The sequence below is a fragment of the Entelurus aequoreus genome, linkage group LG20 (assembly GCF_033978785.1).
Source record: "Entelurus aequoreus isolate RoL-2023_Sb linkage group LG20, RoL_Eaeq_v1.1, whole genome shotgun sequence".
In the NCBI taxonomy this organism is placed as follows: Eukaryota; Metazoa; Chordata; class Actinopteri; order Syngnathiformes; family Syngnathidae; genus Entelurus; species Entelurus aequoreus.
Window position 1 is genome coordinate 17,971,687 of NC_084750.1, and position 14,496 is coordinate 17,986,182.

The window sequence follows — 14,496 nt, forward strand, 5'->3', positions numbered from 1 at the left end:
TACAGTAGTTAGTCACGTAATAGTGAGTTTTTAAGCTTATAATTAGCAAATATAGCCATGTATTATTATGCCAAAAGCATGTTAGCATTAGGCAAAGTGATGCAACACAAATATTTTAAAGATAAACACCCCAAAAAATATTTTGTCAAAAATTCACCCCCCAGTCATTGTTTAAAATATCATGGAATATGCAATAATATTGTAAAAATAACACCACAAAATACTTTTAAACCCCCAGTCATTGTCAAAATATCATGGAATATACAAAATATTGTTTAAAAAAACCCAAAACATTGTTTAAAAAAATAATAATTCAACCCTCAATTATTGTGAAAATATCATGGAGTATACAAAAATATTGTAAAAATAAATAAATAAATAACAACAAAAACATGGTTTTTGATAATAATAATTAAACCCCCAGTCATTGTCAAAATATCATGGAATATACAAAATATTGTTTAAAAAAAACAAAACATTGTTTTTGGTAATAATAATTCAACCCCCACTCATTTTCAAAATATCATGGAATATACAAACATATTGTAAAAACAACACCAAAAAATAATTTTGGTAATAGTAATTTAACCCTCAGTCATTTTAAAATATCATGAAATATACAAAAATATTTTCAAAATAAAACCAAAAATTGTCAAAATATCATGGAATATACAAAAATATTGTAAAAATAGATAAATAACAACAAAAATATAGTTTTTGGTAATAATAATCCAACCCTCAATCAGTGTAAAAATGTCATGTAATTTACAAAAATATTGTAAAAATAACACCAAAAAAATATTTTGGTAATAATAATTTAACTCTGTCATTTTCAAAATATCATGAATTATACAAAAATATTATAGAAATAACAGCAGTAATAATAATCTACCCCCCAGTCATTGTCAAAATATCATGAATTATACAAAAATATTATAAAAATAACACCAGTAATAATAATTTACACCCCAGTCATTGTCAAAATATCATGGAATATACAAAAATATTGTAAAAATAGATAAATAAATAACAACAAAAATATAGTTTTTGGTAATAATAATCCAACCCTCAATCATTGTCAAAATATCGTGGAATATACAAAAATAGATAAATAAATAACAACAAAAACATAGTTATTGGTAATAATAATTCAACCCTCAATCATTGTCAAAATGTCATGGAATATACAAAAATATTGTAAAAATAACACCCAAAAAATATTTTGGTAATAATAATATAACCCTCAGTCATTGTCAAAATATAATGTAATATACAAAAATATGGTAAAAATAACACCAAAAATTAATTTAGGCAAAAATAATTTACCCCCCAGTCATTGTCAAAATATCATGGACTATACAAAAATCTTATAAAAATAACACCAGTAATAATAACTTAACCCACTGTCATAATCAAAATATCATGAATTATACAAAAATATTATAGATATAACAGCAGTAATAATAATCTACCCCCCAGTCATTGTCAAAATATCATGGAATATACAAAAATATTATAAAAATAACACCAGTAATAATAACTTAACCCACCCTCATAATCAATATATAATGTAATATACAAAAAATGAATGGGTGAACTTAACTAGCGACTTCATGTGGCCTGCAGAGGATGTCAATAATGCAACTTCCTGTGAACCATGTGACCATTATTTCATATTTTGCAGTGTGTTGGAGTAACAGGACTGAGTGATGACACAACTAAAGTGTCATGTTTTTTTTCTTTAGGGGGAAAAAAAATACAAATGCGATAATGACTAACATAAATACTGTATGTAAAAAAGAAACATACAATTTTGTAAGGGTTTTAAGAATTATTATTATTATAATCTGATTTCAGGAAGTGCTTTTAAGGTCATTTAAGTCAACATTTTGTATATTTTAAATGTAATAATTGTTTTAACTAAGTGAGCGATACTGTAGTAATAAACTTCCCAATGCAGGTGAGTGAATGACGTATAAGTAGATGTTTTCAAGTATCATTGTGAATGAATTGAATGAGCAATCAGTGATTGCATCATCATCATCATCATTGTGATGTGGAACCCCCAACCAGCTGGACTTTACTCCTCACATAGTCCTTATAAACGCACACGGGACCCGCAGCATTTCAATTCTTTTTGACGGAAACCCTTTCAAGAGGTAAGACACCGCTTACTTTTTAGCCATGTCAATATTATTTAGCACTTAAAAACTAACTTTTAAAAATCTGCTTTTTCATTTGCAGCGTCAGCCATGAAGGTGGTCTTGGTTCTGGTTTTGGCTCTTTTGTCTGGTAAGAAAAGGCTTTCATTTCGCTCCGAAACACATTTTTATGGTGCCAAAACAGCACCAAAATGTGTTTATTGTTGTATTCCACTATTACGCTCATCTTTTCCTACACTGAGACGTTTTTTTCTCATGGAGAAATGTACAATTATTTCCCAATAGCAACCCAAAACGTCAAAAGAGCCATATTGGACCAAAAATACAAAAAACAAATCTGTCTGGAGCCGCAAAAAATTTAAAGTCTTATATAAGTGTTATAATGAAGGCAACACATGACGTAAGTGTCTATATTAGCTATAATAGCCTACTATCAAAATGACTTTATAAGTGTTATAATGTAGACAACACATGACGTAAGTGTCTATATTAGCTATAATAGCCTACTATCAAAATGACTTTAAAAGTCTAATAATGAAGTCAACACATGACGTAAGTGTCTATATTAGCTATAATAGCCTATTAAATTTACTTTAAAAGTTTTATATAAGTGTTATAATGAAGGCAACATATGACGTAAGTGTGTATATTAGCTATAATAGCCTACTATCAAAATGACTTTAAAAGTCTTATATAAGTGTTATAATGAAGGCAACACATGATGTAAGTGTCTATATTAGCTATAATAGCCTACTATTAATATGACTTTAAAAAATCTACACGTGCAACAACAAAGTCCAGGTGTGCGCAGTCAACTTGGGCCCAAACAGAGTCCAGGTGTGCGCAAACAGAGTCCAGGTGTGCGCAGTAAACGAGCGTCTTTGCCCGTGTGCAGTTTGCCATGGCAACGTGGTGCCGCACAAGCAGCCCGAGGCGCAGGTGGACGTGGTGAAAGATGCTTTCTGGGACTACGTCGCCAAGGCAACCACGACTGCTGAAGACACCCTGAAGCTCATCAGGCAGTCTGAGCTCGGGAAGGAAGTCAAGTAAGGGCGTCCACTGTAGTGGACATTTGTCATAGTTAGTACACTGTCATTCTGCTTTTAAACACTGCAATTAACTGTCCAAATCACAGCTGTGACGTTACAGCATATAGTTTGAACTGGATTATAATTAACTGTAAAATCCCCATAGTCACCTTACAGCATATGGTGTAACTTTATTATAATTAACTGTAAAATCACAACAGTGAAATTACATCATAGAGTGTAACTTTATTATAATTAACTGTAAAATCACAACGGTGAAATTACATCATAGAGTGTAACTTTATTATAATTAACTGTAAAATCACAACAGTGAAATTACATCATATAGTGTAACTTTATTGTAATTAACTGTAAAATCACAACAGTGAAATTACATCATATAGTGTAACTTTATTATAATCAACTGTAAAATTACATCATATAGTGTAACTATTGTAATTAACTGTAAAATCACAGTTGTGAAATTACATCATATAGTGTAACTTTATTATAATTAACTGTAAAATCACAACAGTGAAAGTACATCATATAGTGTAACTTTATTGTAATTAACTGTAGAATTACATCATATAGTGTAACTGTTGTAATTAACTGTAAAATTACAAGAGTGAAATTCATCATTTAGTGTAACCTGATGGTAATTAACTGTAAAATCACAAGAGTAAAATTATATCATATAGTGTAACTTTATTGTAATCAACTGTAAAATCACTACAGTGAAATTACATCATACAGTCTAACTTTATTGTAATTAACTGTAAAATTACATCATATAGTGTAACTATTGTAATTAACTGTAAAATCACAACAGTGAAATTACATCATACAGTATAACTTTATTGTAATTAACTGTAAAATTACAACAATGAAATTACATAATATAGTGCAACTTTATTGTAATTAACTAAAATCAAAATTGTGAAATTCATCATTTAGTGTAACCTTATGGTAATTAACTGTAAAATCACAAGAGTAAAATGATATCATAATGTGTAACTTTATTGTAATTAACTGTAAAATCACAACAGTGAAATTACATCATACAGTCTAACTTTATTGTAATTAACTGTAAAATTACATCATACAGTGTAACTTTATGGTAATTAACTGTAAAATCACAACAGTGAAATTACATCACATTGTGTAACTTTATTGTTATTAACTGTAAAATTACATCATATAGTGTAACTATTGTAATTAACTGTAAAATCACAACAGTGAAATTACATCATATAGTGTTACTTTATTGTAATTAACTGAAAAATTACGTCATATAATGTAACTTTATTGTAACTAACTTTAAAATCACAAGAGTGAAATTACATCATATAGTGTAACTTTATTGTAATTAACTAAAATCAAAATTGTGAAATTCATCATTTAGTGTAACCTTATGGTAATTAACTGTAAAATCACAAGAGTGAAATTACATCATACAGTCTAACTTTATTGTAATTAACTGTAAAATTACATCATATAGTGTAACTTTATTGTAATTACCTGTAAAATCACAACAGTGAAATGACATCATATAGTGTAACTTTATTGTTATTAACTGTAAAATTACATCATATAGTGTAACTTTATTGTAATTAACTGTAAAATTAAAAATACAAGATACTGTAAAAGTTAGTGTAAAAGTAACGATGAACATTTTCAGTCCCACATTTCAGATGTTTTTTTAATTAAGTTCATATTCATTTAGTTTAGTTTATGTTGTTTAGATTCAGAAGAATGAACTGGTGAAGTGTACTTTGAGGGCACACACGTCCACTGTAGAGGACGCTGACCTGCCGCTTCTCCCCTCAGCACGCTGATCTCTGAGAGCACGGCGGCCATCAGCAAGTTGACTGAGGCTCTGCACTCTCAGCTCAGCCAGGACTTCACTTCACGCTTCTTGGAGCAAGCTGAGCGGCTGAAGGTGCGCCTGGAGAAGGACCTGGCGGCCGTGAGCGCCGACCTGCGGCCGTACGCCGACGAGGTGGCGGCGCACGTCCGGCAGCAGGTGGAGGAGCTGAAGAAGGAGGCCTCCGCCTACGCCCAGACCTTGGACTCGGAGGCCCTGAAGGCCGCCGTGCTGAGGAAGAGCCAGGAGCTGAAGGTCCACCTGGACGAGAAGGCGGACAAGCTGCAGACCAAGATGGTTCCTTACGGTGAAGAACTGAAGCAGAAGATGGACACCAGCCTGGAGGAGTTCCAGAAGAACATGGCGCCTCTGCTTCAAGACCTCCACAGCCAGCTGACAGAGAAGAGCCAGAAGTTCCAGGAGAGGCTTCTTCCCTACGGGGAGGAGCTGAGGGCCAAGATGGACGTGGACGCTCAGAACCTGAAGGAGCAGCTGGTTGCTCTCTGGAATTCCTTCGCCAAGCTGACACAATAACACCGTCATCCTCATCTTCACATGGACTTATCAACAACACCCGGTGACACTTTGAAACAATAAATCTTTTCACTCCATTTGTGTTGTCCCTCCAATGCAACTCTTAGCAAGGAAACGACAATATATAGGATTGAGCTGATTGGTGGAAAATATGAGGGGCGGGGCATGAAACTAAAAACAATGCTTGTCGATACTCATACTTCCGGGGGTTCCTGAATGCAACCTCACTTGGCTCTAAATGTAATACAAAATGTGGTTTTTTTTGTAAATACATATCTCTTAACCTGAGTAATGACCCTGAAGATACACACTCTGGTACAGTAGGGAATATTTTCCACCTTCGGTTCCCATTTGTTTATCTTCAATTGTCGTTTCAAGCCATTAGTACCAAAGAACTATGGAGGGACCCACGAAGAATTTAGTCAATTCCAATAGCGCAACTTGCAAGACGGCGCCCTCTGGTGGTGAAATGTAAGTAGTGTGACAACCAACCTTTTTACTACTATTATAGAAGACGATAGGGGGGCCAGCGGGGGATGATTTATGACCGGAAGTTGGGGTTATGACCCCCAAGGAAGTGGGCGTGGCTTCCACTGACCCTCTTAAAAAGGGGGATGTCACGCCAAATTTCTTCCCCCCTACAAAAACCTCGCTGTCAATGACGTAAGAGGAAACATGACCACGGAAGTAAATGGGGGGGGGGGGGGGGGGGAGAGTTTGTAGGGGGAAGAAATTTGGCGTGACAGGGCCAGCGGGGGAACCCAGGAAGTGGGCATGGCCTAAACCGGAAACAAAAAGTATACACCATTTTAATTGTGTTATTTTTTTTAACCTTGGTTGTAGTTCCTTTTTTTTTTCTTTTCTTTTCTTTTTGGGGCTTAATTCATGACCCCAGGAAGTGGACATGTCCTAAACCGGAAACAGGAAGTATACATCATATCCGGCCGCCATTTTTATGTTGTTAATTTTTTAACCTGTCCGCCATCTTGGTTGTAGTCCTTTTTTTGATAATGATTTATGATTTCAGCAGGTTGAAAAGGGTATTATAATTTGTAGTTTTTGGCGTGTAGGTAGCCAAGATAATAATACCCATTTATGCCTGTTTTTTTTTTCTTCTTTTTTTTCTTTTTGGGGCTTAATTCATGACCCCAGGAAGTGGACATGGCCTAAACCGGAAACAAGAAGTATACATCATATCCGGCCGCCATTTTTATGTTGTTAATTTTTTAACCTGTCCGCCATATTGGTTGTAGTCCTTTATTGATAATGATTTATGATTCCAACAGGTTGAAAAGGGTATTACAATTTGTAGTTTTTGGCGTGTAGGTAGCCAAGATAATAATACCCATTTATGCCTGTAGGAATCATAAATCATTATGACTGAATGACTACAACCAAGATGGCAGACAGCTTAAAAAACTACAAGTTGTAATACCCTTCTCAGCCTGTAGGAATCATAAATCATTATGACTGAAATACTACAACCAAGATGGCGGATAGCTTAAAAAAAAACTACAAGTTGTAATTCCCTTTTCAGCCTGTAGGAATCATAAATCATTACGACTGAAGGACTACAACCAAGATGGCAGGCAGCTTTAAAAAAACTACAAAATTAAAATAGATAGATAGATAGTACTTTATTGATTCCTTCAGGAGAGTTCCCTCAGGAAAATTAAAAATGACAGCCAGATGTGACGTATATTTCCTGTTTCCGGTTTAGGCCGTGCCCACTTCCTGGGGTCATAAATTAAGCCCCTGCTGGCCCCCCTTTTTTAGAGGGTCAGTGGAAGCCACGCCCACTTCCTGAGTGGGGGTCAACCCCCGCTGGCCCCCCTTTTTTGGAGGTACTCTATCTTCATATTATGACTGTTGTTGACACTTGATTGGAACTTCCTGATCATTTTGTTTTATTGGTGTTGCGCAACATCAACAAGCGACACCTGTGAGGTCAAAGTCTCAATATATCGATGAGTTGATTAGCACGCCGTCTTATTGGACGTCGTTTAAACACATCCACTGTCTGACCTTTGACCCCCCATTGTGTACAAAACCTCAGATAGTCAACATACTGACAGCCATTATTATATTTTACAGACACGGACGGTGAGGTCAGGTTCCAAGTCGTGACCCCTTGACCCCGCGTGCAACGTGGCGCCGAAATAACACACGCGGCAATAAAAGTTGACAACGCGCTTCGAACTTCGGACGTCACCGGGCGCTAATCTGTATAAATACACACGTCCGTGCTCAGTCAGCCTCGCCGAGCCATCAGTCGCCGGGTAGGACGCACGCTTCTTTGTCACGGAGGTCAACATCGTACCATGATGCCTTCTTTTTTTTTCCATTGCAGGTTTCTCATCTCACCATGAGGGTCTTCGCGCTCATCCTCGCCCTGGCGGTCTTCTCAGGTGAGTTCCTCGCTCACATGTGGGGTTGCGTGTCCGGGATTTAGGAGTCTCGTCCCGGTCCAGGCTGCCAGGCCAGGAGCTTCTTCCAGGACGACTTGACTGAGCCGTGGGAGGCGGCTGTGGAGAACTTCAAGAACTACATGACGGCGCTCAACGAGAAGGCCGACGAGATGGTGCAGAACATCAAGAGCTCGCAGATAAAAAGAGAACTGGAGTGAGTTTGCGTGCCTTTATACTGTGATCATCAATTGTTCCATTAGAATCTAAGTGTGTGAGACTTAACAATCAACTACTGTATTGAGGACACATCCTAATATGGTATTATTGGTGTATGCACCAGATAGCTACCCAATCTGATGAGGTGAAACAAAAAAAGGACCCCAATGAAGACAAGTTGTATGGAAAATGGGTCGTAAGAATATGACAGTATGTACGCTGTGAAAAAGTATGTTAAAAAAATAATTTTATACTGAAATTTTTTTATGGCTTCGCTACAAATATATAACTCACTTTTGGAGATACATAAAAACAATAAAAGCTACATTAAATTAAATTTAATTTAATTTAATTTAATTAAAATAAAGTAAATTTTATTGAATATAATTTAATTCAATTTTTTGGGGGGCCTATGTAACATACAAAACTCACATTTGGAGATACATAAAAACCATAAAAGTTAAATTAAATGTAATTAACTTTAATTTAATTTAATTAAAATAAATTACATTTTATTAAATTAAATTTTATTTAATTTAATTTAATTTTTTGGGCTTCGTAACAAATACAAAACTCGCATTTGGAGGTACATAAAAACCATAAAAGTTCAATTAAATTAAATTAAGTTTAATTAAATTAAATTAAAATAAATGTAATTTTATTTTATTAAATTGAATTAAATTTAATTGAATTACATTTAATCCAATTCTTTTTGGCGTCGTTACAAATACAAAACTCGCATTTGGAGGTACATAAAAACCATCAAAATAAAATTAAATGTAATTAACTTTAATTAAATTAAATTAAAATAAATGTAATTTTATTTTATTAAATTGAATTAAATTTAATTGAACTACATTTAATTCAATTCTTTTTGGCGTCGTTACAAATACAAAACTCACATTTGGAGATACAAAAAAACCATAAAAGTTAAATTCAATGTAATTAAGTTGAATTTAATTAAATTGAAATAAATGTAATTTAATTTTATTAAATTGAAGTACATTTAATTCAATTCTTTTTGGCGTCGTTACAAATACAAAACTCAAATTTGGAGATACATAAAAACAAAAGTTAAATGAAATGTATTTAGTTTAATTTAATTAAATTAAAATACATTTTATTAAATTAAAATAAATTTAATTAAATCAATATTTAATTGTATTTAATTGTATTTAATGCAACACTCCAACATAAGGATTTTTTTGTATACACATAATTTGTCTGTACCTTGTTGTAATACGTGACAATATCAAGTGACCTTGGCGTACGGTCAATCATTTAGTTCTTATCAGGTATATTTATGATGAGGGTGGCTATTTTGAAGAAACTAGAATATAAAACATGTTTTCAGTCATTTCCCCTTTTTTTTTTGTTAAGTACATAACTCCACATGTCTTCATTCATAGTTTTGATGTGACAATCTACAATGTAAATAGTCATGAAAATAGAGAAAACACATTGAAATGAGGAGAAGGTGTGTCCAAACTTTTGGCCTCTACTGTATATATTCATGTATAGTTATTATTGGTTGTGCTGCCTTGTAGAGCACATGCTAATAACGTGTAAGGCATTGTCAAATTCAAAGTATGCATGAACTATTTGTGCTAGGTTACATTCCACATCAGTACAACAGGAGTCAAATCCCATTGGAACACATTTCAAGTGTCTGCTACTCCCTTCAGCACCCTGATCCAGGACAGCATGGCCGAGCTGGACGCCTACAGGGACAACCTGGAGAGCAAGCTGGCCCCGTACACCCAGGTCACCGCCAAGCGCCTGAGCGGTGAGCTGCGAGGTCTGGGCGAGCACCTCTACGACAACGTGGTGATGGCCAGGGAGCAGATGGACACGTACGCCGCCGAGCTGAACGTCTTGATGAAGCAGAGCGCCGACGACATCCGCCTGAAGGTCGGCGCCTACGCCCGCAAGATGAACAAACGCCTCAGCAAGAACACCATGGAGATCAAAACGTGAGTCCTTCTGTCAGGTTCAAAACACTGATGACATCTATTAAACAAGACAAGAAGCGAGGAATTAAACAGAGACAGAATTAAATTTGGCTCGATTGAGGAGAGACGCCTGGACTGTACTCTTGTACAGTCTCACCACGCTCTGACGAAAGATTGTACGCCTCCTCTTTTATTTGGACTTTCCCCGATTACATGGCAACAGCTGTTTCTAAGGGAGGGGGGTCGTAAACAGCCGTCGCCTTTGATTACAAAACAGTTCAAAGAAAAGGTCGTAAACAGCCGTTGCCCTCGGTCACAGAACAGTTCAAAGAAAAGGTCGTCTGGAGGGGAGTCTGGTCCTGCTTCCTCTACGCTTTGTAGTTCTCGGGTCAAGACCAAATCTTTCTGTGGATTACAATACATCCAAGAAACAGAACACCTTCATGTTGCTTCCCATCCTACTCAGTGGAGTTTTACAAGCCTTCTTCTTGGTAGGGTCAATAACAATGTCTCTATAGCAGTGGTTCTCAAACTTCTTTCACCAAGTACCACCTCAGAAAACTCTTGTCGTTCCAGTTACCACCATAATGAGCAACATTAAAATATAATAGCTTATAAGGCCTAAATATTAATTACAAACAAGGCAGAGGTTTTATTTAACAAGTATTTACTAATCGCAAGTCGGCGACGGCGTTTCTGGGTGTTGTTGATAAATGGCTTTGGCTTTGCATAGTAGAGTTTTAACTTGCACTTACAGATGTAGCGACCAACCGTGGTTACTGACAGTGGTTTTCTGAAGTGTTCCTGAGCCCATGTGGTGATATCCTTTACACACCGATGTCGCTTTTTGATGCAGTATTGCCTGAGGGATCGAAGGTCCGTAATATCATCGCTTACGTGCAGTGATTTCTCCTGATTCTCTGAACCTTTTGATGATATTACGGACCGTAGATGGTGAAATCCCTAAATTCCTTGCAATAGCTGGTTGAGAAATGTTGTTCTTAAACAATTTGCTCAGGCATTTGTTGACAAAGTGGTGACCCTCGACCCATCCTTGTTTGTGAATGACTGAAAGCTGCTTTTACATCCAATCATGGCACCCACCTGTTCCCAATTAGCCTGTTCAGCTGCGGGATGTTCCAAATAAGTGTTTGATGAGCATTCCTCAACTTTCTCAGTCTTTTTTGCCACCTGTGCCAGCTTTTTTGAAACATGTTGCAGGCATCAAATTCCAAATGAGCTAATATTTGCAAAAAATAACAACGTTTTCCAGTGTGAACATTAAATATCTTGTCTTTGCAGTCTATTCAATTGAATATAAGTTGAAAGGGATTTGCAAATCATTGTTTTTATTTACCATTTACACAACGTGACAACTTCCCTGCTTTTGGCATTTGTATATAAACCGTCTTGTCCTTCTCTCAGGCGCGTCGCCACCTATGTGGAGAAGCTTCAGTCCCGCGCCACAGACAACATGGAGGACTTGAGAGAGCGCCTGCTCCCATATATTGCTGAGGTGAGCAACAACGCCCGGGCCAAGGTCAACACCCTGAACGACCTGCTGAGGCTCCAAGCGGAGAGCATGAAGGAGCAGATTGTGAGCACCAGCCAGGACATCCAGGAAGGCTACGAGAAGACGTCTGACAACCTGCGCTCCACCCTGCTGGAGAAGATGGAGGAGCTTCGCGGCTGGTTTCAGCCATTTGTCTCCATGATCAGTGACAATATGTAAAACACTTGGTGGACAAATAAAGATATATCTTCCAAATGAGTTTGAAGGAGTCTGTTACATCTAATAAAATAAGTCACCCTTATAAATTATTTGGCTTAGTACATATTTACTTAGTTACTGGACATGGAAAAACAGTGCAATGTTGAGGTTAATTTGTGTCTTTATTATAAAACCTTTTTCTATACACTGAATTGTTTTACACTGTATTTTTTTACAGTGTATTTTTACACACTTAATTTTCAAACACTGATTTTCTATACACTGAATTTTTACACACTATTTTTATGCACTGAATTTTTATACACTGAATTTGTTTTACACTGTATTTTACACTGTATTTTTACACACTGTATTTTTACACACTGAATTTTTACACACACATTTTTTAAACACTGATTTTTTTATACAGTAATTTTTTTTACACTGTATTTTTACACGCTGAATTTTTAAAGATTGATTTTTTTATACAGCGCATTTTTAAACACTGATTTTTTATATATTGAATTTTTTTACACTGTATTTTACATTGTATTTTTACACACTGATTTTTTTACACACTGATTTTTTTATACAGTGAATATTTTTTACACTATTTTTACACTGAATTTTTAAACACTGAATTTTTTATACAGTGAATTTTTTTACACTGTATTTTTACACACTGAATTTTTAAACACTGTTTTTTTTCTACAGTGAACTTTTTTTTACATTATTTTTACATACTGAATTTTTAAACACTGAATTTTTTATACAGTGAATTTTTTTTACACTGTATTTTTACACACTGAATTTTTAAACACTGATTTTTTTATACAGTGAATTTTTTTTACACTGTATTTTTACACACTGAATTTTTAAACACTGAATTTTTACACACTGAATTTTTAAACACTGTTTTTTTCTACAGTGAATTTTTTTTACATTATTTTTACACACTGAATTTTTAAACACTGAATGTTTTATACAGTGAATTTTTTTTACACTGTATTTTTACACACTGAATTTTTAAACACTGATTTTTTTATACAGTGAATTTTTTTTACACTGTATTTTTACACTGAATTTTTAAACACTGAATTTTTACACACTGAATTTTTAAACACTGTTTTTTTTCTACAGTGAATTTTTTTTACATTATTTTTACACACTGAATTTTTAAACACTGAATGTTTTATACAGTGAATTTTTTTTACACTGTATTTTTACCCACTGAATTTTTAAACACTGATTTTTTTATACAGTGAATTTTTTTTACACTGTATTTTTACACACTGAATTTTTAAACACTGATTTTTTTATACAGTGAATTTTTTTTACACTGTATTTTTACACACTGAATTTTTAAACACTGAATTTTTACACACTGAATTTTTAAACACTGTTTTTTTCTACAGTGAATTTTTTTTACATTATTTTTACACACTGAATTTTTAAACACTGAATGTTTTATACAGTGAATTTTTTTACACTGTATTTTTACACACTGAATTTTTAAACACTGATTTTTTTATACAGTGAATTTTTTTTACACTGTATTTTTACACTGAATTTTTAAACACTGAATTTTTACACACTGAATTTTTAAACACTGTTTTTTTTCTACAGTGAATTTTTTTTACATTATTTTTACACACTGAATTTTTAAACACTGAATGTTTTATACAGTGAATTTTTTTTACACTGTATTTTTACCCACTGAATTTTTAAACACTGATTTTTTTATACAGTGAATTTTTTTTACACTGTATTTTTACACACTGAATTTTTAAACACTGAATTTTTACACTCTGAATTTTTAAACAGTGATTTTGTATACACTGAATTTTGTTTACACTGTATTTTTACACACTGAATTTTTAAACACTGAATTTTTACACACTGAATTTTTAAACAGTGATTTTTTATACACCAAATTTTTTTACACTGTATTTTTACACACTGAATTTTTAAACACTGAATTTTTACACACTGAATTTTTAAACAGTGATTTTTTATACACCAAATTTTTTTACACTGTATTTTTACACACTGAATTTTTAAACACTGAATTTTTACACACTGAATTTTTAAACAGTGATTTTGTATACACTGAATTTTGTTTACACTGTATTTTTACACACTGAATTTTTAAACACTGAATTTTTAAACAGTGATTTTTTATACACCAAATTTTTTACACTCTATTTTTACACACTGAATTTTTACACACTGAAATTTTTTACATTGTATTTTAAAACATTGAATTTTTACACACTGAATTTTTATACACTGATTTTTTTACTGTATTTTTACACACTGTATTTTTTTACATTGAATTTTTATACACTGTATTTTTATTCACTGAATTTTTGAACACAGAATTTTTTTACACATATTTTTACACACTGAATTTTTATACTCTGAATTATTATACACTGATTTTTAAACACAGAACACATGCATTTTGCTAACATTTTTTTTTCAATAAAATTGTATGATTTGATGCCAAAAAAAAATGATTCACAAAATGTAAACGCAAAAAAATGAGTTACATTAAGCTTTCGTGATAAAGACACAAATTAACCTTCATGGTACTACAGTTTTTTTTTTTACTGGCT

General features: G+C 33.7%; 2 protein-coding genes across 2 annotated transcripts; both read left to right on the forward strand.

Annotated features, from left to right (window-relative positions):
- Positions 1 to 1,259: 1,259 nt before the first annotated feature.
- Positions 1,260 to 5,662, forward strand: apoa4a (apolipoprotein A-IV a). The gene is made up of 3 exons (XM_062028839.1): positions 1,260 to 2,292; positions 3,058 to 3,208; positions 5,021 to 5,662. The coding sequence occupies exons 1-3, from the start codon at positions 2,253 to 2,255 to the stop codon at positions 5,589 to 5,591; spliced, it is 762 nt and encodes a 253-aa protein (XP_061884823.1). The 5' UTR covers positions 1,260 to 2,252; the 3' UTR covers positions 5,592 to 5,662.
- A 2,064-nt stretch (positions 5,663 to 7,726) lies between these two features.
- On the forward strand, positions 7,727 to 11,984 carry apoea (apolipoprotein Ea). The gene is made up of 5 exons (XM_062028840.1): positions 7,727 to 7,870; positions 7,942 to 7,999; positions 8,063 to 8,213; positions 9,901 to 10,188; positions 11,593 to 11,984. Exons 2-5 carry the CDS (start codon positions 7,957 to 7,959, stop codon positions 11,897 to 11,899), a joined length of 789 nt encoding a protein of 262 aa, XP_061884824.1. The 5' UTR covers positions 7,727 to 7,870; positions 7,942 to 7,956; the 3' UTR covers positions 11,900 to 11,984.
- Positions 11,985 to 14,496: the final 2,512 nt, after the last annotated feature.